Below are 27071 nucleotides of genomic sequence, written 5' to 3'. Positions count from 1 at the left end.
ATTACCTTTCTACCTAACCACCCCTACCCTCGTCTTTTTCTCAAAGAAGCAGTTCTAGGATTAAAGATAGGAAAGAGAACCTATAAATTAATGGCAGTTAGCACTTAAAATGTTCTGATGAATACTGGAACTTTGCTTCATTTTCATAGCCCTAATAGTTTTCTGAAGTTGAGGTAGCATGGTAAGGAAGAAGAGGCATCAAGAATGGCGATGGGCTTTGAAATCAATTGAATTTCAGTCCCACTTTTGCTAGACTGTAAGACCTGGAAGACATTAATCACCCTCAGCTAGTGTCCTTTCCACCACTCCCTATATAAAGCTATTTTTAGAATTCAGTGATAGCATGTAAAATACCTACCAGAGATTAATATTTACTATTAATTTCTCTTCCCTTCAAGAACTGGAGAGAATATTTGGCTGCTTTAATTTCTGACCTGAAAACAAACCTTCTCAGTCACACTGAGGAACTGTTTTAGGAGTATAGAAGAATTACTTTGGATAACCAGCAAAAGTGATATACTAAAATAATTCCTTTTTCCACCCCTATAATACAGTGAGCATCTTCCCTGCCTCATCAGGCAAGTAAGTAAATTGTACGGATTGGAAGGAAGGTTCGCACCTGTGCTGACAGCCATGATCTGGTTATTGGAGGCTAATCTTAATCTGGCATTAAGACAGTACCCCTCCTGTCAACTAGGGGTACTGCCTATAGTCCAATATTGAGGACCAACTGCATTATGTGGGCACTTGAGTAATGAGGAAGAAGCAGCTATTATGGAACAGAAAAACTGTAGCTGAGTGAGAACCAACATCTTTCTAAAGCAGGATTCCAACCAACTCCCAAACAGATCCAGGAATGGTGTCTCTATTTTCCAGGATTTCAAAATGTACGTCTTTTCCATGAAGGTTCTGTTAAATGGAGTCTGGCTTTCATGCAGGAAGGAGTATAAAGGAAAAGTTGAGAAGGAAGAATGCTGGGTTAGAGGAGCAGAGATTGTGTGATGGCCAGAAAAATGCAGTCCTGGGCCATGGGTATATGGTGAGAGGTGAAAAATAATGTTGTGCTTATGAGACACGAAAGTGTCCTCTTGACTGCAGGAGATGCAGGAAGGACTAGTGTGGAATGAGGATGAGAGTCAATGTCCTGTGTCCTGGGACTCTGTACAGAACCAAGAGATGCTGCAGGAAAATAATCCAAAAGACAGAGAAGAGTGTACATGATGATCACATGGATTGCTTTTTCCGGGGTTTCTGGGCAGGTCTGGTGGATGAGGCTGATGACATTTCACTTTTGAAGATAATAACAGGAGAACCCAAAGCACAGTGACCAGTTGGCATTTATTAATGTAGTTATAGTTTGCCACTGTAATAAAAGTAGTAGAGGAACTAAGACTCTGTTATCACAAAGAAATAAATAAAGCTTATTTTTAGGAAAACTCTAACTGAGTAGCTGAAAGCTAGCAGTAGCACTGGAGGAACCTGGCCTGTGTGACAGGTGAAGCTGGGGTAGAAGTAAGATCAATTCTACTTAGAAGATTCCACTCACTGCCCTCTCCCCAACTCCTGACCAGAGCTGATCATGGTTACAGGTACAGAATAAAAGGAAACCTAATGAAAAAAGAGCTGAAAGAATGAGAAAATGTGGACTTAGATCTAGCAAGAGGAGAGCTGACCATGACCAGAAAATCTGTTCTCCACTCCAAAGAGATCTAGACGGCAGCTTCCCCAGACCGCTTCCGAGAGATGTGCTCCAAGTGGGCGTGGTCGGAGGTGTCCAAATCAATCTCATACTTGGCTAGGATTTTGAGGATGGGCCTCAGCTTCAGCCACCACTGTTCCTTGGGGATTCGGTGCCTACAGAGGAACGAGGTGGATGATGATACAGGTCTTCAGTATACCAATCAACTTCTACTAAAGGAATATACTTAAGGTGAGCAGAGTATGCATTTAGGACATGGACATGAGATCTGAAATGGGTAAGGCTACAAGTGTTGTTTCTAAAAGAAAAGCAATGAAGACAGTGAACAGGTTGGGGAGAAGTAGAACTTGAAACTCCCAGGGAGAGGACCACCCTAGAAGGTAGATGTACTCACTCAAAATCCGTCTGGTCCTTCAGTTCAGTCACTGGTTGAAAGACCAGGGCCCTCTTACGCATCCCCAGAACACAGCCAGAGTCTGGAGTGTTGGCAAAGATCCGCCCTGTAATAAAGGATGGTCAGTCAGCTTCTATACTGGGGAACTGACCTCAACAAGGGGACTTACTCTCTTACCCCACCTACCATTACGGTAACTCTCTTTGATTTTCCCAGACATCCAGTTCATAGCCTTAGCTCCCATCTTAGTGGCAAAATTCCTGTCAAAGGGAGTTGGACTCCCACCCTGGAAAAAGAATAAAAAATTAGAGGGAATGGCAGATATAACTAGATACACAGAGAAAAAAGAAAGAATGGGCCCTGAGTTTACAGGAATTCAGAAGTCTGTGAAAGGATACCTTGAGATGGTATGGAGATTGAAAGTGAACTGCCCATTTATCAAATATAAGAGTAATTAGTTAAAGGGGATGATTAATCTCACAACTTTGTTTTTTAGTCCTTTTGGTCATGAGGTCATTTTCCCACCTGTCTTCAGTCTAGCAGCTTTTGTCAGTCACCATCACCAGTGATAACAGAAGTGTTCTTTGAGGCCCAATTTAGCTGCCCTTGGTAGAACTCCAGAAAAACATAAAACATCATACAGATCTCCTTTGAACTAAGACAAAGTATGTGGGAAAAGTGGGAAGGAAGGAAGAACAGGAAATAGGGTTTCAAATTTATCCAATAACACCCCATCCTTCAGGGACTGGTAAGTTCATTCAAAAACACTGGGAATTCATTTGTGGGTAGAAAAAGGACAATGCTTAACAGGCATCAGCTGAGGGCACTGGGATAGAGGAGGACCTCAGACCACTGCACCATCTGTATCATTGATGTAGAAAGAAAATTCTTTCCTTGAAGCCCCAGTTAGTAGAAATGGAGCCCAATACCTGACACTCAACAGGTTCCTCATTAAAGGAAGGATGGTATGGTGGGAAAAACACTAACTAGGTTCATTCTAGCACTATGAGTGACCCTTAAAAAATTATTTCTCCTGTCTGGACCTCATTTTCTTTATCTGAATCATCTCAACTAGAGATGATTTTGCCCCTCAGGGAACATTCAGCAGCATTTGGAGGCATTTTTGTTAAAGTTGAGGGTAAGGGGAAAGTGCTACTGGCATCTACTGGGTAGAATCCAGAATTGCTGCTCAACCATCCTACAATGTATGAACGGCCATCCATGACAAAGAATTACCCCAAATGCAATGATGCCAAGGTTAAGGAATCCTGTCCTAAATGAAGATGATGGACCACATCATCTCTAAGGTCATTTCTGGATAAAGACATTTAGATTCTGTGACAATAAGAGATTGTAGGCCCATGCTCTATGGTGGCACTGAGCCTCCAACAGAGAGATCAGTGGGAGATCAGTGGAGCCTTTGTGGGTATTGGGGTGATAGCTTTCTGGTTAAGGGCACGGCTAGGGTGTATTCCCTACCTGCTGCATGTGGCCAAGCACATTCTTCCTGCTGTCGAAGATGCCCTTTCCCTCCTCAGAGTACAGGTTGAAAATGAAGTCAGTTGTATAGTTCTCATTGCACTTCTCATTCCTGCCGGGTGCATACCAAAAGCTTGTCACTCCTGTTGTCATTCCTTCCCTGCTTTCTGACTTTGTAAGCTCTGTTCTTCCCTTTTCTACCTCCTCCCAGGGTTTAGGGGATAGGCCTATCCATCCCTTTTCATTTATAGATTCCTCAGGGCACCCCAATCATGGATCCATTCTGTGGGTTAGGACCAAAGCCTGACTAATATTTTTTTACTTCACTTAAGAACAAATTGTAGATGAGGTACCTTAGCACCAAGCCCCTTTTCACAGTTGTTTTCATCTTTTGTACCAGATGTTCAACATTCGCCTGAAAATGAAACAGTAAGTCCTAAGCCTAGCTGGGAGTGAATAAGGTTGGGCAAGCCACATGAATCTCTTTTCTTCTACACACCAGGCCTCTACAAGAGGGGAGAGGGACATGGAAGAGAGTTATTTACAATCCTGAACCTGAACTGTGCCTAATGCCCTTAAGAAGTTTAGTGTGAACTAAAATTTCCACAAAGACCTGAAATGAGGCAGAACTTGAAGTGGGCACATTAGAAACTGTCAGCTCTCACCCTCACTGGTCTCCCTGTCCCCGGTTTCAGATTCCCTTTCCCTCAGAGGGCTGATTCTGCTCATAGTGTTGGTCTTTACGTGGGTTGCTTGTATGTAAAGTGGTGACTCATCTGGACAGAATATGTTGCTTTACTTAAGCTTTGCGTTGAGCATGAAGGAGGCAAACTCCCTCCCCTCATTCCTGGCTGGGTTGGCTGGGATCCTGGATTAGAGTTCCCTCAGCTTGCTGGTAAACCTCCACTCTGTGGCTCTCCTCTCCTCCCGTAAATTGGAATCTGGGAAAATAAGGTCATATGGCCCCTCTGTGAAATACAAATCAGAGCCCTACCCTAGAGGTGAAAGACTATCTCCCTCAAAAATGGATTGGTAATGAGGGAAATCTGGAAGGCGGCATGATGTAAGCAGTAAGCAGTTAAAACTACCTGCTTACATAGGAGTTTAGAAAAGGTTTTTAACCCTTTTAAACCTTTCTCATCTATAATATGGAGAAAATACCTTCTTTACAAGTTTGTTATGATGACAAAATGCAAAAAGTGCCACCTGAATCAAAATGTGCACTCTAAAAACAAAGCTAAGGTCATGTGTGTGAGGCTGCACTGGAGAATTGCTGTACAGAGCTCCTTCTAGTCTTTTTCCTCCCTTTTTTCCTTTGTACTGGGGATTGAACCCAGAGGTACTTTACCACTGAATTACCTCCTAGCCCTTTTTTATCTTATTTTGAGACAGGGTCTCAGAAAGTTGCTTAGGGCCTCACTACACTCAAACTTGTCATCTTCCTGCCTCAGCCTCCCAAGTCACCAGGATTACAGGTGTGTGCCATGGCACCCCACTTCTTGTATTCTTCACAGGGCTCCACAGACCAATCAGCTCTATCCTCCTCTTGAAATCCCATAGCTCCAATCACCAAGAGGACTGCTGGGGGACAAGCTGGGGCAGGAGAGAGATAACTAGCAGGGTCTGGGTGGCCATCTACCTGCAGGTCTCGAATGGTGAAGGGCTCCTCAAAAATGTAGGCAGCATCAGCCCCAGCTGCCAGTCCTGCCATGGTGGCCAGGTAGCCACAGTAGCCACCCATAGTTTCAATGATAAATACCCGACGTTTGGTGCCGGCCGCTGACTGTTTGATGCGATCACATGTCTGCAAAGACAAAGGATCATAGAAAGACAGGGTCAGGAACCTGATTCTTGTCATTTCTTTGGCCCTTGCCATTATCTCAACTCAAGAACAATACCTTCCCGGGCTGGCAGGGCCTCTAAGTCTCATCAGTATTTGCATTCAGGGAGGGTGTACATTGGCCAACTACACTGCAGAACTTCTCTCCTGGGAAGGAAGCTCTACCTATCCTTAACATTGCTCAGAGTAGGGTAATTAGGCTATGTGACCTCAGAAAGGAAAAGAGTAATTGGTAATATTTGATGTATTTCTCATTTAGGAGAATGGATGCCATTAAAATATGTATGAACACCTGGGTTTGAAGAAGCATTTTTTCAAACATTGCCTCTTGTTTGGCAATGAGTGTAATCCTTTTCCAGGACTACACTCACTCTGGAGATTATAATCCTGGCCAAAAGGGAAGTGGTGGTGGGCTCTCACCGTACAGATGGTATTCAGTGCTGTGTCAGCCCCAATGCTGAAGTCTGAGCCAGGGACATTATTGGAGACAGTAGCAGGAATGACCACAAATGGGATGCAGAGTTCATCAAATTGCTTCCTGCCCTCCATCAGCTCCAGGCCCCCTGTGTATGCCTGAGAACAAGATAGCAGAAAGGGCAGGATTGAGAAGAGAGGGGAAAGTAGGAGGGAGAGGGGAAGAAATGGTGGGAAGCACTCACCTCAAAGCCCCCAATGATGACAAGACCCTGAATGTTAAACTTAGTTATGTTGGCACTGATCTGTTCAAAGTTCTTCTTGGGTAGAGTCCTAGTTTGATCAGTGGCAGGGAGCAAGGAGTGAGAATTTGAATAGACAGCATGGTTGAAAGAGAGAAAAGCCAGAGTTACAATGGTGCTTTATTTATAATGTCTTGACTTGTATCCCTTCTCTTCCCACCCTCTCACCCCAATATAAGGACATACACTGGGGCTCTATATTGTCAGAGCTGCTACATGATGTGGGGATGGCCCTGTCTGTCCTCACTGAAGCCACTATGAGCTTTAAGGGAAAGGATCTGGACCACAGCGGGTGTGGAAGCAGGCCCTGACCTAATGAACTGATGCACATGTTCAAGGGATATCTTGAAGGGGTGACTGGGAGGAGGTGCTCTACAATGCCCCTTACCTTTTAGTCCCAAGTTTGGAACCACCTTGACCAGTCCAGCCCCCAACATAGCTCCAGCCAGCTTCCTCGATCTGCAGGAAAAGGTCACACAGTTTTGCATTACAGCTAGAATACCATGAGGCCTGTGTGGGTCTGATGCCACTTATTGAGCTTTGATCCCTCCCCTTGAGTTTCTCTTGCCTATAAAAGGAACACCAGACCCTGGATTTCTTCCCCCCAGTGCATGGAACTTCTTCCACTTTTCCTGCTCATTTAGATAATAAGTGCCTTCTTATGCCAGATACTCTACTGAGCTTTGGGATAGAGAATTAAACAGAACATAATATTTGTAAAGGCTCATCCTAGTGGTTCCTGCCTGTTCCCACTGCCCTAAAATTAAATATTTACTTCCACTTGAACCCAGGAAGAGGAGAGGGAAGTAGTATGGATCAGGGAGGCACATATGAATCTGCCACCCTTGTTACACTGATCTTCCCTGTGACTGTCCCTTGCCCCAGAAAATGTACCCTCCTTCATACCTGACCCTTGGCCAGGCCCTCAAAGCCATCATGTACAACCAGCACACGATTGCCCTGGATAAGGCCAATCCTCACAGTGGAGCGAACAGCAGCATTCATGCCGGCAGCTGGAGCCCCCACATTCATCACAGCCACAGTGTGCAAACCACTCTGTACAGGAGGAAGGTGGGGACAGAAAGCCCCACAGTGGAGAGGAGGTTATTAAGAGAAGCAGAGTCCTTTACTGTCCTGAGATCAGGGCGTGTGCCTGTGACAATACTCATCCCCCGCTCCCAGCACCAGGGAATGGTAGAATAGACCACTGCTTCACACTACAGAAGCAAAATTCTTTACCATAAACCAATAAATAAAGTTGTTGTTCCTGATCTCAGATATCATTATGTAACAAATAAGGGTTCTTCAGAGCAGTGTTTCCCAAAGTGTGATCCTTGGACCACCTGCATCACAATCCAACTGGAGCTTGTTAAACCTGTACGTTACTGTTCCTGCCTTAGGCAGGGCCCAAGAACCTACATTTTTAATGAGTAACCCAGATAATTCTGATATACAGTTAAGTATTGAGAATCACTATTTTAATGGAAAGGTAGCTGAGATAGATTTATGTGATTATTTCCAGAGAATAAAATACATAAGCCCTCTTTCTTATTCTTTGCATGCTACAAAACAGCCTTAAACTTGGAATGGGTCTTGGGTTAGAGACATCCAGGACATGCTAAGATCACAGGGATAGTAAGTAGTACCTGGGTTGGCTAACAGAAAATATCACAGGAAGGTCAGGTACCCAGCATGGAAGATTAGAGTGGGGGCAAGGAAAATGGCAAGACTTAGGTTGCGTGGATTGAGGATAGCACCTTATAAAAGAGAGACTGAAGGAGGGAGAAGGTCAAGGGTGAATCATCAGTACCTTAGAGACCGGGGGTCTGACATGAGCTAGAAGCTTGTATACCTCCCAGTTGTTCATGAAGCTCCTATAAAAAGTACAAAGGCACAGGGGTATCTTCAGGTCATTCCTTATGGCCAACAGCCATGGGAATTCAGACCTAAAGTTTTGGTCCCAGAGTGAAGTTCCATAGGATAAGCTTCTAAGGACATAACCAGGGCAGAGCAGGGACTGCACAGGGATATAAAGGGCCCACTAATTTGCCAAACACTCCCTAAGCACTCTCCTCCCAGGTGTTGTGCTCAACACCACAAGAGACTCTCCCTTGCTGAGAGAAACTTAAGGTCTGGCTAGGATCCACACAGAGAAGTAACAGATTATTTTACATTGTCAAAAGATCAATCACAGGGAGAGCATCCCTAGGATGAACTAAGCCTCTTGGTCACCTCACAGATAATTTTCTTGTGAAAGAAATTGTTACAGAGACAATGAAAACAAGAAGCATAGACTCATACTTTGTTTCTAGGCCTATGTGGATTTTGGGGTTCATTCTGGTATCTAATTTCTGTAGCTAGGAAACTTCTAGTCATTTCCTCACCGGCCTCTCAGCTTCATGGCTTCATCAAATCTCTTTTCATTCATAGCCTTGGTCACATCTTTGGTCTGGGGGAGGAACACAGCAATAGTTACAACTCCAGGGAAGGATTCTGCACAGTTGGATTTCCATTTGTACTCATCCTGTTTCTGGGCATGGGACTGAATTCTGCCCACCATGCACCCCACATTTTTTATGGTCCTCCGAACTTTCACAGAAGAATCTTTATTTCTTCTTAGTTTTCTGAATAATGAGCAGCAAAAGAAAATGACTACACTCATGTTTTATTTATTAGAATTATGGAGAGAGTGTAAGAGTATTCACAGATTAACAGCATCTTCTTCTACTCCACACCCAGGTCCCCAGTCTCTGTACTACTGAGTAAATAAAGAAGATCCCACAGGTAACACAGGAAGAAGAAAGAGTGAACCCTGCCATGTGTTCTCCACCACTGCTTTCTGCTCTGTGAGTCAGAGCTTTAGTTTTTGAGCTCTTGGAGATGCACTTCCTGAAGGGAAGTTTTAGGTCATTGGGACTCCTGAGTCTCAGAGAGAAGTGAGCTAGCAAACAGGGAGCATTTAGACCAGTCCTGATAATCAGGTGTGACACCCTCACTCCCAACCATAATGGTTACCCTGTGGTATCAAAGGGTGATACCCCTACAGTAAAAGCTGCCATTTCCTGAGCACTCAACATTTTCCAGGTATTGTATTAAATCCTTATATTTCTTAACTCCAGTCCTTGGAATAAGGACTTGAGATAAGTATCTGTAACCTCATGTTGGCTTAGAGAAACAAATTCAAGGTAGCTATCATGTAAAGACAAAAGCTACCCAGCCAGAACTTAATGTCACTCTGTTTTTAATAACATTAGGAGGGATATTGCATTTTTCTTCTGATAAAGACATAAGAGGGTTTAAGGTCAGATATTAGGCGATATTGGGACTCAATTCTAGGAAGGATGTAGAATCTCCCATCTTCCTTAAGAATATTTTACAGGTGGGAAAACACAAACTTAAGAGATATTATGGCTCCTATATCTAGAGGGGTTACAGCCCACTATGTTCCTTCCCCCATGAGTCTCTTACTACACCATCCTGCTTTTCTATCTGCTCTTGTACCAGTGGCCTTAGAAGTTGGTCTCATGCTCTATGAGCTCCCAGGTAGGGGCTTGGGACTATTAAGAAGGGGGTTGGGCCAGGCACACTGGTGCATGCCTGTAATCCCAGCAGCTCAGGAGGCTGAGGCAGGAGGATAGAGTTCAAAGCCAGTCTCAGTAACTTAGCAAGGCCCTAAGCAACTCAGCAAGACCCTGTTTCTAATAAAATATAAAAAGAGGCTGGGGATGTGGCTCAGTGGTTAAGTGCCCCTGGGTTCAATTCCTGGTACCAAGGGAAAAAAAAAAAAGGGATCATTACTTACCACCTGGACACACTCCATAAGGGGCAGGCGCACAGCCTGGTTACCAGAGAGGCTCACCACACAGGCTGGGGTGTCTGGGGTCCCCTCTAAAAGTGCCATCACTGCTTCCACACCCATCCTGCTTCCCTGCAGGAGCCCAAACAGCAAAAACAGTCTGGTTCAGGCCTTCTCATATTGGATTAGTGTAGAGAGTCAGGATATACAGGTACTTTCCAAATCACAGGGTTGAGTTCCCTGTGAACTCAGCCAAGAACTTATTGGGCTTTTCCTCTCTATCCAGATTTCATCTAAAGCTTGATGACTTTGTCCTCTTGCCATCAGGACCCTAAGGATTCTACTTGGTTCCAGAGAAGCAGTTCCAGTACAGTAATTAACAGAATTACTGGGGCTTAAAATTATTCCCTTCTTAATTGATATAACAAGGAAGTAGACTGCATCTCTTCCAATTAAATAGAGGGTTCAAACTGAGTGTCTAAACATATCTCAATATTTCACTGATGCCTAGAGCTCTAAGATATTGGTCCTCAACTTACAGGGGACCTACAGCCTCCCCCTCCCATCATTCTAACAGATGAGAAATCTCAGTATATGGGAATGGGTCAAGGGCCACTGTAGGTTAGAGGCTGGTAGAGGGGTAGAGTGAGCAATGGTGTAAGCCCTATAGGAAAGGACGGCAGGGCTCTAATGTGTGTGACTTACCAGGATTCGGTCAAAGGCTGATGGTGTTCCACCCCGCTGCACATGCCCCAAAACAGTCACCCTAGTGTCATATCCCAGACGCTTCACCACCAGCTGAAAGGACCAAGAAAGGGACACACAAAGTCAAGAGGAGATAAGGTGCAGGGACCAAGGTAAAAAATGCAAGACCTTTTCTTTTATCTTATAATGGTGGGAGGAAAATAGGGAGAGGGACCTGGAAACAGATATACAGAAGAACCAAGGGGACATGCAGTGTCAGGAGACTCAGAAACCACTAAGGTAATAGGTCAGGGTGGCTATGGTGCTGAGTCTCTCCAGTTTCACTTCTACTAACATTCTTGATGTCTTCTGAGGTGATTGGTTTCCCATTCTTGTCAATTGCACCCTCAGCCACAATGATGATGTTGAGACGAGAACCACGGGTCCTTGTCTGATCAAGAACAAAAGGAAAAGTGGTTAGTGGAATGAAACTGATGGATGAAAAATGGACCACCAGTGGGACAGGGTGAAGGATTTTGTTTTAAGGGCAAAATAAAGTGCCTGTACCTCTGTAAGCCGGCGACAAAGATGTTCCTCCCAGTCATCATCAGGTGGACATTCAGGAATAAAAACCCAGTCAGCCCCACAGGAGAGAGAGGTGACAAGGGCCAGGTACCTGAGATGAGAGCCAGAAGCATGACACTAGGAACTATATTCCACAAATAGCCTCCCCATACCCAACAAGGTCTCCTAGTCCCCATAGTTGGTGAAAGGTCTGCGGATCCTGCATTTCATTCTTGAGATAAGGTAAGAGCACAGGGCATGTCAATGAGAAGCTGTCCCTGAAGAGCACCTTCTATTCATGCTCAACTACCCCAGTGGTTTCCTATCTCAGAGACTGTTCATCCCTTCACATTGAGTGTATACCTGAGCCTGTGCACACACACACACACACACACACACACACACACACACACACACACATGTAGGTAAGTTAGGGAGGCAGAGCAGAGGCAGGGACAGGGTTCGCAAGGAGCATGTAACCTCCAGATATCCTACTACTGAGAGATCTCACTAGACTCTGGGGAAGAGGAAAGGTACATTTCTGTGTCCATGGAACAAGTAGGTCAGGATGGGGATCTTACCCACAGTGGCGACCCATCACTTCTAACACAAATGTTCTCTGGTGGCTGTAAAAGAGACACAGGATATACAAAGCCCATGTTTCCCTAGGGTCACGATGAAGTTGCCACCCACATCTAGGCTAATTAACCTCTGGGAAATGTATTTATGCTGTGGAGACCAGGAAGACCTAGGGGAGGCAAGACCTAGGGGAGAACAAGGTGTTCTCCCTAAGCCTGAGAAACCACAGCAGTAAAAGTTGTCATTCCCACATCTTTCTGTTCCAGAAAGAGATGGACCAGGAAAGAGAGAAAAAGAAAAGAAAGAAATGAAAAGGGTACTAGACTAAACCACAGTCCTGCAGGATTACCCGGGGCAAACTGTTATTCTTTAGTTCCAAACACATCCTCCTGTCCTGCCTTGCTCTCACTCCCACCTGCTTATTTCTGAGAAGTGGTGCCCAAAGCATCTACAGTCTCTAGGCTAGCTCAGGTTTTGGACCCCCTGGATCTGGTGCAGCCTGGGCAGCAGACATTTAGGAGGCCCTACAGGTATTCAAGACCTCAGAGCTATGTTTGGACAACAGACTGACGAGTGGCAAAAGGCAAATCTTGGAGCATTTAGGGAGCTGTGTAACTCCAGTGCTCTAGGGGGTTATTCTTAGTTAAAACAGTATTCTAGCCCCCAGAAAGCTGGCCATAGCCCAGACACTTTCATTTTCACTAGCCCCCTAACCCTTGTCTGTCCCAACTGCCATACTCCTTTGCTACCTCTCTACCAAGCTCCCTTACCTCTGAGCAGTAGTGGTGATAGCATCTACAATCTCTACAATCCGGTGCAGGGCAGAGTCAGTGCCAATGGTCATATCAGTACCACAGAAGTCATTGTCAATTGAGCCAACCAGGCCAACAATGTTCAGGTAGCTGGACTTTGTAGCCTCTTCAGCTGTGATCTTACCTACAAAAGGAAGCGAACCAGGAACCACTGGCTAAGATACCTGGCACGCCTACAGAATAGATCACTAGAGAGAGAAAAAAAACTATGGCCAATGGGAATTACAAGCAATGGCAAAAGAAAGGAAGGCAAAGATTGCCTATTTGTGTCTGGTTAACTTTCTCCAGTGGGAGTTAAAGGGTACTTCCTCTTATGTGTACATGTGCACGTGTGCGCACACACACGCACACACACATTTGCTCACAGAACAAGTAATGCTGATATAAATAATTCTCACCAGCTTTCTGGAGGTCACTCAATAAATCACTCCACTCGGATCGGAAAGTGTCAGCCCCAGTGAGGCTGCCATCGCCCCCAATGACACACAGATTGGTGATCCCAAGCTTCACCAGGTTGAGGGCAGCTCGGAGTCGTCCTTCTCGGTCCCGAAAATCCTTACATCGGGCACTTCCAATCACTGTGCCTCCCTTAAGGGGAGAGGTAGAAGTCAGCTCCCCAGATGACACAGGTAAGTTTAGGTTCAAAATACTAAGATTTCCTGCATTCCAACACTGTGATGAGCTGACACAACTATGTGACTCCCTAGGAAGTTCCCTAACATCACTAAGTCATCTGCCCCTTTTAAAGGACAATGGGAAATGACGCTAGCTGAGACATAAAGGGACCATTCCCTTATTCTGCCACACACTTTAGAAGACAGCTAAGATTAATCCATTTCACTGAAGACGTTATCTTCATAGAGAATAAAGGAATGCATACCTCTGTTGGCTTTTAGACCACTAAGCCACATCCCCAGACCCTTTCATATTTTATTTTGAGGCAGAGTTTTGCTGAGTTGCTTAGGGCTGCTAAATTGCTGAAGCTGGCTTTGAACACTCAATCCTCCTGCCTCAGTCTCCTGAGTCGCTGGGATTACAGGTGTGTGCCTCCATGCTCAACTTTCCCCAAAGACCTGACATTATTGGATTGTGTCCAAACAATTATTAGGGATCCATTCCAGTATGCTTAGTAGTATTTTTTCCTCTCTATCACACTGATTTCTAAGTGAGATTACACAGGCACTGTTGATTCATTCTTATTAGTTCCTTGGGATCTATGGTGCTAATGGTAGGAGCTATTAATACCCAGGTATTCACAGGAAAAATAGCTCTGGGTATAGAGTTTTAAATTACCAGACACTTACTGATACACCAAGATAGGTAAGTAGACTTAGCATTTTCATAAATAACATATGCTTCCAGCATCCATGACTTCGTGGTATTGGTGGAGAATTCTGGCTCATTCTCAGGCCACCAAATGGCAGGCACTATTGCCTGTATAGAGCCTTCACCAAGCACTGAACATTAAATTTCTTCCCACAGACTTTTAGGGGATTTAGATGAAGAACGGGAGTAAAAATGTAATTTGTCAATGTTTTAGAAAATCAGCAAATGGTTATATATCTACTGGGCTAGCCCACAGTGGATGACAGATTAAAAGAAGTCTAGAATGATTAGTAGAAGTAGGTAGCATTAAGGGCTATGGATATTTAAAAAAAAAAGTATGTTCCTAGAATTTTATTTTATTTTTTAGGCTCTGAGAGGCTCTTCCTCCTTTAAACAGTCTGGTTTCAGGTCACCTCTTCATCTCAAGAGGACTGGCAGATTTCAGCTGTTTCTGGCTCCAGTCCTCTAGTAAGGTTATTTTGAGGGCCAGACCTTCCCCGTGACCCCACAGGCAAACTTGTTTATGTGCCAGTTTCCAAAAGTCTTGCTTGTGACCTTTTCATAAAGAGCAAACTGTCCTGTGATCCTTCTCCCACCCCTTCCCCACCCCAGGAAACCAGGGTGATGTTTTCAAATGCAAAGAGTAAAGGGCAAATATAAGCCCTTCTCCTGTCACTGAATCCCTTCACATCAAGCCACATGGCAGGAAATTCAGAGCAGAAGCCTAAATCAGAGTGGGATGAGACAAGGACAAGACAAATATGGAATGAGAGTTCTTTAGAACATACCAGCTGAAGCATCATCGAAACACTTTCCCAGGTGGCCTCCCTGATGTGATCTCCACCATCCACCAGGCCTTGGTAACCCTGTGAGGGACATGACATCCATTCAGTCTCTATGTGGTTTTCCCCTAAATTTCTAGGACTAAGACAAGATCCTTGGGAAGAGGTTCTATGAGAATCAAGTCACCTCACCCATGAGTGATCCCTTGATATACATGATGCTCTCATATTTAACACAGTTCAAGGAAGGAGGTGTCCATTTTTTCAATAACCTGTTCTAGTTTCTCCCTCTCAAAACATCAGAATACCCTTCATAATATTTAATCTTAGTTTATCTTATTTTGGGCTCATGCTACTTCCTCCAATCTGCTTCCCAGGGGGACTAGACACCAGATTGTTTGAATAACAGTAGGAGAAAAGGAAAAGGGGATAGTGGAGATAGGGAAGGAAAGAAATGTGACTTATTACAAAACTGTAAAATTTGAGAGAAGAAAGGCAGATAGATTTTACAGAAAAGAAAGGTGGGTGAAGCATAAGAGGGAACTGAGAGAAGGGGACCAAGGAGGAGCTAGAACCTCAGAAAATTAATTAAGCAAATTCAGAAACATAGTGAGAGACCTTCCTTCTGGGGCTTTGCCCCTGGAGACACTAAATTTGCTATAAATACTACCCATTTCAGTTTTTCTCAGTGTTTGGGAGTAGGTGGAAGGAAGATGGAGATACCCTTCTTCCTTTAAATTGAACAGGCAACATGAGGACCCAGTTTGCAGAAGTCTGGGTCCCTGCATCATTATTTGAGCCAAGAGTAGGAAGGAGTAACTCATGAAGATGGAAAGCCAAGGAAAAGAAAAATAGCAATGTAACTGGGAGGTAAAGAAAAAGAAAGTGAGAAGGTAGTGGGAGGCAGACTAAGCAGGGAACAGAGAAATAAAAATAAGAGTACAAAGTAGGGAACAGAGAAAGAAAAACAGAATATAAAGTAGAGAACCAACCTCATGGACAAAGAAGACACGGGCACCAGTAAAGATACCAACTCGAACCACAGCCCTGACAGCAGCATTCATGCCTACAAGGAGGGAAGACAAGTCAGAGAGAGGTTACTCCTAAGACAAGCAGCCTTGGAACCCAAAGACACTACAGCTGGCTAAAGAATAGAGTAAGTCCTTTTCTCTAAAGCTAAGATACGTTTCTTATCCAAGTCTTTTGGTCTCCTTGCCTCCAATTACTACATTTAATGTTGATGAAGTTCCAGATTCTCTATTCCCTTTCCCCCTAAAAATCCTGCCTTTCCCAAGACCTTTCTATGCCAGGACAATCTGAAGGATAAAAACAGCAATAAGCAAGCATTTTCTTAAAAAAAAAGAAAATATATGTATTATAAAATATGTATTATAGGTTAGACACTACTAAGAATGGTTAAGTATTATCTCATTTAATCCTATCTACCACCCTGGAGTTGTCCCCATTTTATAGATTTGGAAACTGAAGCTCTAAGAGGTCAAGGTCACAGAGCTAATACTCTATATAAAGTTCATGAATTTGAATTCATGTCCTAAATAGTATTCTCTTGACTACAATGCCATGCCCAACTAATTTCAGTGGTTAGACTAGGTTTCTCCTTGCTTCCTGAACTGAAACTAGACATGCATCTAGCTATAGTAGGCTTTTCAGAAAATGACATGACTCTCTGTGGTTCATGACTTGATGCATCATATCTGTTCATGAGTATGTCTATTACCGGATGGTAGATTCTTTCAGTCTAGACACATACACACACACACAGCTGTTCAGTGTCATCTGAGTTGGTCTGTGTTTCAATTTGTGCACACAGTTATGATCCTCTGGCTCATGCACTGTCAGAAGAGGTTTGTGACCAGATGCATAGCATCAGTGGGGAACTCATTCTCTCATGGTCTTCTGGCATTCACTCAATTAGTTAACAAAGACTTGCTGACCTTCTCCTGTGGTCCTGTACATTAAGACGTGTAGGAGTACTTAAAAATATGCTGTAAATTACTCTCTCTGTTTCTACTTGAAAAGAAAAACACGACTAAAATGGAAAGGAGTTTTTCCCTTTTCACAGATGAGAAGCATCCCTTTCCAAGAGCTGCTCAATGATAAGAATTTTCTTCTAGAAGCACTGTGGAGTAGCCAACCTGTACCAATATATAACATGCAGTGGGTGCCTCATATGTGTGCCCCAATTAGGAACAATGCTATTGATACTGTGCTAAGCACGGTTTTATTGGTGAGAGATGGGAGACATCCCTGTCCTACCTTGCCATGTGAGAAGGGGTTCATGGTAATGCTCAAGTATCTTAAAGACACAATGGATCAACTTCTCATGAACCATTTTAGCTGCCCTCTTTCTGATATTCTAGTACATGTTTTTCTTTTTCAATCTAAAATCTATCCAAATGATCCTTAAACCCTGTCTGGGGAAATACCATATACTATTAAGCACCAGGGAAGAAGAACTGGAAAAATCTGCAGCACCAGACTGAAAGTCATTACAAACCATTGAATAATTCAATGCTATCTGGAACAAAATAAAAAGGACAAGAATATTTTTTTCTTCTCTCTCTCTCTCTCTCTCTCTCTCTCTCTCTCTCTCCAGGCTGACATGGTCTTAGCTCCAAATCAAATTGAGAATGTATTCACTCACTGAACAAATATTGATTGAACACCGAACATCTAGCATGTTCCTGGCACCCATGCTAGGCCCTGGGGATAGAGCAATGAGCAATACAGACTCTGAGAAAACAAAAATAAAGGACTGGGTAATGGTCCTCAACATGTAAAGAATTACAATATTGCATACCGATCCTGAAAAAGAAGATATACAAAGTATAGTGGGAACAAGAACAAAGAGCATGTATACCTGCCAGGAGAACATCAGAAAATATAGCATTGTCCAGAGAGCTACAGGACAATTTCCCTGTAAGTCTTTTTGTCAGGTAGGCAGTTTGGGGAAAAGTGTTTTAGGCAGGAGGAATAGCACAAACAAAGGTCAGAGTCAAGAAATAATCTGAGGTAATTCAGTAATTAAAGAGCAAAATGTAAAATATGAGGCAAGAAATGAAGCTACACAGGTGGATAGGCCCCAAATACAACACAGAGAAGTATGGCTTTTTATTTTGTAGGCCAGAGCGTGAGGATTCCTGGATGAGGGGTTTCAGGGAATCTATAAACCCCACAAAACTGGATGAAAGTTTGTAAGCATGGACATTTCTTTTGGAAGAAGGCCCAGAGCTTTCATTTGATTCTTAAAGTGAGGTCTGTGGCCCCTCCTCTCCCACACACACAAAAAAGTGGCAGACAATGAACCTCTGAAGAATTTTGAGAGCAGAGGGACATGATGAGGTCTACATTATCAAAAGATGACTCCGGCAGCAGTGTGACAGGCAGCTTGAGGGAGGCATCACTAGGATTAGAGGCTCTCTGGCATCCTACATTAGACAGGAGGAACTGTACTGGAAGAGCAGAATTTAGGACAAAACAAATACTGGACAGAAGCCATCTAGGAAACAGAAACAACAGGACTATATCTATCTAATCAGCAATGTGATTAAATTCAAGATGTTGGAGAAGGAGGACTGCCCCATGTTGACTTAGGCAAAGGGTCAAGCTGTGGTGCCATTTGCTGTGCTAGGCCAGGGTTTGGTTTGGGAAGGTTGGAGTGGAAATGATGCATTCATATTGGAATATGCCAAGTTTGATGTGCTCATGGGACAGCCAGGTGAACTTAGGATAGACTGTCTCAAGAGAATATATAGAATCAGAAAGGAGAAGGGCAAGGAATTGAACCCTGAGGAAAATCAACTATATGTGATTCTGTGAAGAAAACAAAGACAAAAGGAGAACCAGGGCTTAGCAATGTCTTGAAAGTCAAATGGGAGCAGTTTTAAGAAATGAGAATAGTGCCAAATGCTTTGGATAATTGATCTTAGATAAGGACTGGAAGGTTGGGCTTATCAACAAGAGACACTGGTGAGCCCTGATGTCACAGTATACTGTGACATCACTAAGGCAAAACCCCATGAAATCTACAAGTCTTGAGTTCAAACACTTAGTTTGAATGAATCAAAACAAAACAAAGCAAAAAAGTCTGTGAAGGGAGGAGGGGGTTTCTCAAAAGCTTTAGGAAAGAAACATGTAAAAAGAACAAAGAGTCAACACAGAGCCACTGATACTTTAGGAGAGATGAATAAAGTCAGTTCATTAAGATCAGAAAACATATGAAACTATTTGTTTTCCAGCTCATCACAAGGTCTATGGGACTCTCCATTGGATACCTGGAGTTCTTGCATGTAAATCTGTAATTTTAGGAAATAAGGAAAAAAATGTTAATCTGAAATGTGTAGGATGGAATATAATTTCCTGCTCCCAAGCTGAGTAGAGTGGAAGGAGTGGGGGTGGCTGAAGAGAAACAAATGACTTGAAAGGTTTTCAGTGTAAAGAAAACAATAGATAATGGGCAGAAATATCTAAATCTGTTGGGCATAGGGAAGATTCTTTCTCTTCTCTCCTTACTGGACCTTTTTGCCTCAATCTTATAACCTCCAGAGATTATCCTTCCTGACTGTATACTGAATGAGTGTTTTCTTAGAAATCAAGTTTTAAGATCCACTTTTCATTCCTATACCTGTGCCTCAAACCTCTACATCCTTAAAAAATCAGACTCGGGTATACAGACAGTTTATACCAAGAGCTCAGCAATTCTTTGGCGTCTTCCATCCAACCTCACTGGCCTAGTCTGGCCCCAAGTCAGTCCTAGCCAGACTCTCCTTGGCTGTTTCATGTTGCCCTAAATAACTCTCTATGAGCAGCTGCCTGACTTATTAGAAGTAAGACGAAGGATAAGATTACAGGCACCAAACAGAAGGTATTCTGGGTACGGCCAGGAAAGGCTCTAGAGAACATTATAAGCACGTAGTTTAGAATCTCCAGTTACAGCCTATTGGGAGAAGAGCTATGGGAGATGGGGTCTCTATACAACTAAATAGAGAAAAACTAATAAAGGACTTGGTCATAACTTTTTTATTTTTTATTTTTTTCATAACTTTTTTAAAAGCTGATGTTAGAGAAGTTTCTTTCTCTCTGAACTTTGAATAAAATTTTCTAAATTATAAGGAATAAATGTTTGTCAGATGTGAATTGCACTTTCTAATGAATATGTGACTAAAAATTATAAACTCTAGAATAGCAATCCAGAGAGGTAATGGGATCCCTGTTCCTATAAACCTTTAAAACTAGGATAATCATGCAATTGGAATGATTGCCTGTCTGGAGATAGAGGGCTAGAGCAGATGTCTGAGGTCCTTTCCAGGGTCAGGATATGCTGATGTGAGCCTATCACTGGTACAAGGGATTGAATCCACTGAGTTACATTCCCAGCTTCACCACCAACACCCCTGCCCCCACCTTTTTTTTTTTTTCCTTTTTGTTTTTTGAAACAGGGTCTCGCCAAATTGTCTAGGTTGACCTGGAACTTGGAATCCCCCTAGCTGGGATTATAGGCATGTGCCAATGTACCTGAGCATATGCTGATTTCATTAGGCTAAAAGTGGCATGGTTTAGGGAGGTTGGAGCCTTTCTCTTTCCTGGGTTGGAAAGGAATTATAATTTGGTATTTAATCAGTCCAGCATCCCAAAAATCTTGGTTTTTTTTTTTGTTTTTTTTTTTTTTCCTGCGGTGCTGGGGATTGAACCCAGGGCCTTGTGCTTGCGAGGCAAGCACTCTACCAACTGAACTATATTCCCAGCCCGAAATCTTGGTTTTTGAGCCTAGGATGTCTGACCATTTCTCTACTTCTCTCCTTCTAGCTTTGCTGAGCTCAGAGAATGACAGAGTTGTGTCCTCTGTGGAGTTTATAGAGTCAATTTCACTTTCCCAGGTGGTTCAGAGTCTAGGGGAAAAAAAAAAAACAAAACCTTTCTGTGCTTTCTCCCTAGGAGAACTAGTGCCCATCAAATTTATCTCTGGACAGGCCACTTCTATAGTGGAGCTGTGCCTTCAGCAGGGACCTCTTGGCTCTGTTTTCCACCTTGCCTCCTTGCCTTCCTAGAATGTTATTTTCTACATCTCTCCATCCCTGTGGACATGTTCCTGTGATGTTATGTGGATTCACAGGTGAGATATCTCCTATACTATATCTATTACAGAGTCTCACAGGTCTTGGCTCAGCTAAACCCTCCAGAAATGAGCTTATTCTTCATTGGAGAATGTTCTACTGAAAGATGACCCTTCCCTTATAGCAGGCAAGTCATCCATAGAATAAGAGATTTTCACTGCTTGGGATCAGAAGCTGATAGGGTCTGTGCTTAGATTTAAATTAAATTCTAGGCTTCCATTTTGTTTCTCTCTTTCTCTCTTTTCCTCTCCAAAGAGTTCTTTTCCTTCATCATTTCATATTGTGTGTGTCACATAAAATTTTTAGCAGGCTCTCTCTTGTCCTTATCTGACAACCCAATAACCTGTACCTAACTAACATAGATCCAGGATTAGCTTTCAAGAGTTTATGTTGAAGATCTCAGTACCAGAATGGGGTTCTGCCAACAGAGAAGAGAGAAGTGACAGAAACCAGGCCCACAGTCTCTTCAACTCTACCAGGACTCTGCGTTTCTAATCTGGTCAGTTTCTAAACTCAGGCCATGCCCTCCCCACTCAGTTTCTTCATTCCAGAATTCTCTGATTCACAACATGTATCACAATTATAACTAAACATTAGCTTAAAATATATTCAAAGTCTAGCTTTACTAATTTACTAATAAGAAATATCCTTAAAGCAAAGATTGTCTTTTTCTTGGATGCATTCTTAGTGCCTATCATCCTGTTTGACACACAGTAGACGCTCAAAAATTCATTTCTATTAACATTACATTTTTGATGTGTCAGCCACTCTTCTAAACACTGCATTTAAATAAAGGGATCAGTTTCTTGAAACTATCTTTTCCATGAAGTTTTCCCTGATTAATCCAGTCAGGGTCCATCATTTCTCATATAAGTGAATTCCACTTAACTAAGGCACACACTTGTTCTTTCTTATGTGCCTTTACATAAGAACTGCCATAATACATAACATCTTTTCTCATTAAACTGCATGTTCTCAAAGGAAACCAACTTCTTCACAATGGACTCTACACAAATTGGGTTCTTAGCACACCAGGAAAGTCTAGGTTTAGTGGCATAAGGGAGTAGACTAGCTGAAATCCCTTTCTTTATTCTATCACTGTATCCATGTTCTGGTAACCCTTTCAAAGAGATTCTGTCCCTCTTCAATGTATTATAAACTAGAATATATAAGAAGATCAAATTGAAAAGCATTAAAAAAAAAAAAATCACACCACCTCTGATAAATAGCTGATTTTTGTAAGACTAGCTTTCTTGGACTCAGCCCACAGAAGGGTTATCTCTGGTTCTGTTTACTGACCTTCCATCCCCCAGTGGTTCTGTACTTATTAACTGCTGCCATTCCCATTTGGTCAAGGACTAAAGGAATGTAAAGGGAGAAAAAGTCAGGGAAAACAGTGCTGACTGGTTTTGGTTAGTGCAGGAACTCTCCAGATATCAGAGTTAATACCTGAGGGTCTATCTGAGGCCCAAGAAATACCAACTCTGGGTCTTTTCCCTTTGCTACTCTTTCCCAAGTTCTTGAAATTAATCCACTTTTTGCCTTCTCAACAATTTTATCTCTTTAGTCTCTTTCCAATGTTGCTTGAGAAAACACCAATTTAGGTACTAAAGGATCAAAATGGCCCCAAATCTTAAGAGAAACTTGGAAAGAAGTTTTTTGAAGATTTGGATAAATAAAAATAGAGCAATTAAAATCAAAATATACTTGGGGACTTAGATCTGACAGAGATTTTTAGGAAAGCCAAGAATTCCAGTGTGAACATACAGTTCTATTCTACAGGTCAAGGGGATCAAGAAATTCCAGGGGACTATATTTTGCCCCCTCCTCCTTACCTTGGGCATCTCCACCAGAGGTTAACACGGCGATGGCTTTGCCAATCCCCAGGGTTTTGGCAGCATGGTGCTCTTCATGGGTCATGATCCACTCTAGAATTTAAGACAATGGTCAGTTAAGACACAGTTGAATCAAGGTGCAAATCACTCAAGAACTGTCTCTATTAGACTGCCTAGAGCCACCCAGTCAGGCTCTCCCACTACACTAAGGCTATGCTATGCTATGCAGCCTGGGAGCTTTGGATGTCTTCCAGAGGAGTGCCGCACCCTTGCAGAGTGACAAGCTGAAATGTCACAGTAATCAAGCCCAAGACTGCAGAAGTCCTGGTTAATCCCTTCTTCTTCCCTCCCACCCCAATGGAACCTATTTGGAGAATAAGATAAGGTCAGGGAAAAGGTCAGTTAACTGAACAGAAATGAGAAAGGAGGTAGGAAAGCTGAGTTAGCCTTGATAAAAAGGATTTCTAAAACAGATTCCTCTCTTTTAATGAAAGAATTGTAGTAAAGGGTAGGAATCAGATGAAGTTTGGGTTGCAGACTGAGAACTAGCAATGTAGAAGCAGTAAAGCAAGGATAAATTGACTTATGGTTAAGCTTTGGGTTGAATGTTATGGAACTGACTGACTGGAGCAGGCCTGGACGATGTGGAATTGACAGTAGAGTCTGAGGTTATACTTTTTTTTTTTTTTTTTTTTTTTTTTTTGCGGTGCTGGGGATTGAACCCAGGGCCTTGTGCTTGCAAGGCAAGCACTCTACCAACTGAGCTATATCCCCAGCCCATGAGGTTATACATTCATATTGGAAATTCTACAAATTAATGGTGTCAGACTCAGGAATAGTTAGGGACTTTCTATGGCTCTTCCCATCCTTCTCAGGCTCAGCCTCCTGGGCATCTCTTGATCTTTCATCTTCAGGCTTTCACCCTTCAACTGTCAAATGGGAAAGCACAAAAATCACTGCCACATACACACAGATATGTACATGTGTCATGGGTATGCCTTCACGGTTTTATTTTTAGGAATTATCTCTCTCAAAGGAGCACATAAGACATACTTTTCTATCTGTAAAATGCCAATAGAATCATCACTCTCAGTTATCCAGGTTAAAACCTGTTATTTTAAAAACATATCTCCTGCTGGGTACAGTGGCACATGCTTGTAATCCCAGCAGCTCAGGAGGCTGAAGCAGAAGGATCACATTTTCAAAACCAGTCTCAGCAACTTAGCAAGGCCCTAAGCAACTTAGTGAGACCCTGCTTCAAAATAAAAATTAAAAAGGGTCTGGTACAGTGGTACACATCTATAATCCCAGTGGCTTGAGAGGCTGAGGTAGGAAGATCTCGAGCTCAAAATCAGCCTCAGCAAAAGTGAGGTGCTAAGCAACTCAGTGAGACCCTGTCTCTAAGTAAAATACAAAATAGGGCTGGAGATATGGCTCAATGGTTGAGTGTTCCTGAGTTCAATCCCAGGCATGCCCCCGCAAAAAAAAAAAATATTAAAAAGGGTTGGAACTGTGACTCAGTGGTTAAATGCCCCTCAGTTCAATCCCTGGTATAAAACAAACAAACAAACAAACAAATAAACCAAAAAACACATCTCCTCTCTTCCTCTCAGAATCAAAATAGTCACCAAATCTTATTATTCTCCCTTCTTATTATCTTCCATATCCATCCCCTCTTTTCTATCCTCACTGCCTCTTTCTACCTGAATTACTTACTAAAACAGTTGATATCTCTCTGCCTGTGTTTCCTTCTTCTTTTTATCAGAAACACAAATTTTCATCAGAAAGTCGCAGGCCCCTAAAGTTTTTAATGGGGAGAGGATTCACGTACAGGAAGAAGAACTATCAGAGCAGCTTGTGTTTCTGCTCTACGCCTGGGGAAATCAGGGTAGCTGCTTATAGAGACATAGTTCACATAAACACACAGTTCACAGATGTCAATAAAATACATGCAGTGAGACACATATGAAGACAGACATAAACACACGTAGTCTTACAAGAAACAAATTAATAAACATGCTACACAATTAGCACTGACAAGTCAAGTTCAAACCTCTAGCGTTGGCATTCAAAGTTCGTATGATCTAGTTCCCCTACCTATGGCTTCAATCTTTGCACCCATGGAGTTTCTGTTTCTTTGTCATCTGAAAGTTGCATTACTTGTCCCCACTCTTGTCCCCATCCCTTGTCCAGGGTACCCTGATCCTTTCCACAAATCTATATTCCACTTCATTACTTATGACGAGTCCTAGTTTCACTCTTACTAACCTGCTAAACCTTACTGATAACCAAAGGTTCCGGAAGGCTTCTTTTTATACTCCTCTAAATCACATATTGTCCAGAACTCGATTACTCAATTTGCACTTAAATATACCACTTTAGAGGCATTTTAATTACTTCTTCTGTACTAAAAAGAGGGTTGGACTAGATTAAGGGACAGCAAACTACAGCCTGTAGCCAAATCTTGCCACTCTCCTGTTTTGAATGGCAGCAAACTATGAAAGGTCTTTTTTTTTTTTTTTTAAGTTTTAAATGGTTGCAAAAAATATCTCACGACATGTGAAAAATATAAGAAATTCAAATTTCAGCATTGCTGGGCATAGTTGTGCACACCTGTAGTCCTAGCTGCTAGGGAGGCTGAGGCAGAAGAATTGCTTGAACCCAAGATGTCAAGGTCAACCTAGGCAACATACAGAGACCCCATCTGGAAAAAAATAAATAAATAAACTCAGTGTCCATACTACCTTCTGTCCATACTACCTTCATTCATTCACATATTATCTATAATTGCTTCTTTGCTGCAACCACAGAGTAGATATTGCAGCAGAGACCCACCTGCCTACAAAGCCTAAAATACTATCTGGCCTTTAACAGAAAAAGCTTGCCGATCACTGGAGAGCTTACAGCTAAAGTCACTTTCCCTAACTAGTCTGAAAATTCTCCAGAACAGGGATCATATTCATTTTTTAAAACCCTTCCACAGCCTACCAAAGTCTAGTGAAATCTGTGCAAATGACAGGAGCTTAAGAAATACATGTTGAAAGCATTAATGAGCTGGTGCACTACAAGAAATACAATTATATGAAAAATTAAAAGTAACCCTGGATACAGATACACCTCCATATTCTCTCTACTCCTAAAACACACTCACACAACTATTATGAAATCATGTAGTACAAACAGTGAAAGGTTCACAAACATGAATAGAGGCACTATCTTATTTAGATAGAATGTTAACATTAAAATTCCTGCTGATCTTGGAAAAGACTAAGTGGCTGGAGCAAATAGAAACACAAACATTTAGAATGGAATAGAAGACATCTGAATATGCTCATCTCTTTCCGTAATGTTTTCTTCTAATTCATTCTTGGAGCACATCACAGTGATAGAAGGCTCATCACAGGTAGAAACCCATACAAGGATCTTCCACCCAGGGAGGTGACAGTGGGGGAGAGAATTCACCATAACTAGAAGGTTAGGAGCTCTGACCTGTAAACAACTCACATTTTTCTCCTGAATCTCTAAGACAGTTAAGAGAGGCACAGGACACAGAAATATATGCAGACTCATACATAAGCATCCTTTATAGACCCACAGTGACACCCAAGTAGACAATCACAGATATTATGTATATGTGTGTGTATACACACACACACACACACACACACATGCATATGTGTATATAAGCACTGTGGGGGTGGGCAGGAATGCAAAGAGACAGCATCATAGGTGTCCCAATTTGAATTGGAAGAATGCCAAGTAAGAGATCAGGCGGCCAAGGGCAACGCTGTCGACACCCCAGCCCTCGCCTGCCCCGCCATCCCCAATTCCAGGGAAACGAGCATGCAAGTGCAGGGAGATTAACCAAGGGGCTGGTATTCATCACTGCCCAGTACCCATCCCCCCTCGGTTCCGGCTTCCGATGCCTATCACTTCTTGGTGTCCCTCTGCTCCTTTCAGTTCTCCCCACCGCTTTCTCCCAGCACGTTCACTCCCACCTCAACTCGGCTTTTTTCTTTGCTCTTCACCCAAGGCCTCCCTCTTGCCTTTTAGTCTTAGCTCTCCTCGTTCGCTGCTTTCTTGCAGATTGTCCTTGGGGAAAGGGGGAGGGGAGCTTGGCGAACACGGGGAGGAGCCAGGTGGAGGCAGCAGGGCGGGGGGAAAGAGGGGAGGCTTCCCAACCTCCACTAACAGATGCTGACAAGGAGGCTCCGCCTCCCCTTGCTTTCCTCTCTCCTCCTCTTCCTCCTCCCCCTAAGAACTGTGCTCAGAAATGGCAGCGGCTTAGTTTCTTCATTCCTCAAAAGATCCTGAGGACCTCATATACGTCTTGGGAGCCATTGACTCCTGTACCTAGCGGGAATCAGAAAGTATTTAATTGCTTCTCTTGTGTTTAGCACAGTCAACTTTTTTCTGCCCACACTGCCTGAG

General features: G+C 42.9%; 1 protein-coding gene across 4 annotated transcripts; it reads right to left on the bottom strand.

Annotated features, from left to right (window-relative positions):
* Positions 1–1319: 1319 nt before the first annotated feature.
* On the bottom strand, positions 1320–26769 carry LOC124981973 (ATP-dependent 6-phosphofructokinase, muscle type). 4 transcript variants are annotated; one of them, XM_047548065.1, is made up of 23 exons: positions 26639–26769; positions 22641–22733; positions 15664–15737; positions 14678–14755; positions 12962–13151; positions 12522–12687; positions 11754–11798; positions 11176–11284; positions 10964–11059; positions 10630–10722; positions 9931–10056; positions 8513–8577; positions 7939–8002; positions 7035–7184; positions 6517–6587; positions 6072–6159; positions 5833–5985; positions 5212–5376; positions 3926–3987; positions 3573–3684; positions 2280–2379; positions 2094–2199; positions 1320–1854 (listed from the first exon to the last, which is right to left on the bottom strand). In XM_047548065.1, exons 2-23 carry the CDS (start codon positions 22723–22725, stop codon positions 1710–1712), a joined length of 2343 nt encoding a protein of 780 aa, XP_047404021.1. In that variant the 5' UTR covers positions 22726–22733; positions 26639–26769; the 3' UTR covers positions 1320–1709. The 4 variants fall into 4 exon arrangements, with proteins under 4 accessions (XP_047404021.1, XP_047404022.1, XP_047404024.1 ...); XM_047548066.1 differs by having other exon boundaries at positions 26687–26744; XM_047548068.1 differs by lacking the exon at positions 26639–26769 and adding an exon at positions 25254–25286.
* Positions 26770–27071: the final 302 nt, after the last annotated feature.

The sequence above is a fragment of the Sciurus carolinensis genome, chromosome 4, assembly GCF_902686445.1.
Source record: "Sciurus carolinensis chromosome 4, mSciCar1.2, whole genome shotgun sequence".
Taxonomy (NCBI): domain Eukaryota; kingdom Metazoa; phylum Chordata; class Mammalia; order Rodentia; family Sciuridae; genus Sciurus; species Sciurus carolinensis.
Note: the sequence above shows the minus strand (reverse complement) of the source record. Positions and strands in the feature narration are given on the sequence as shown.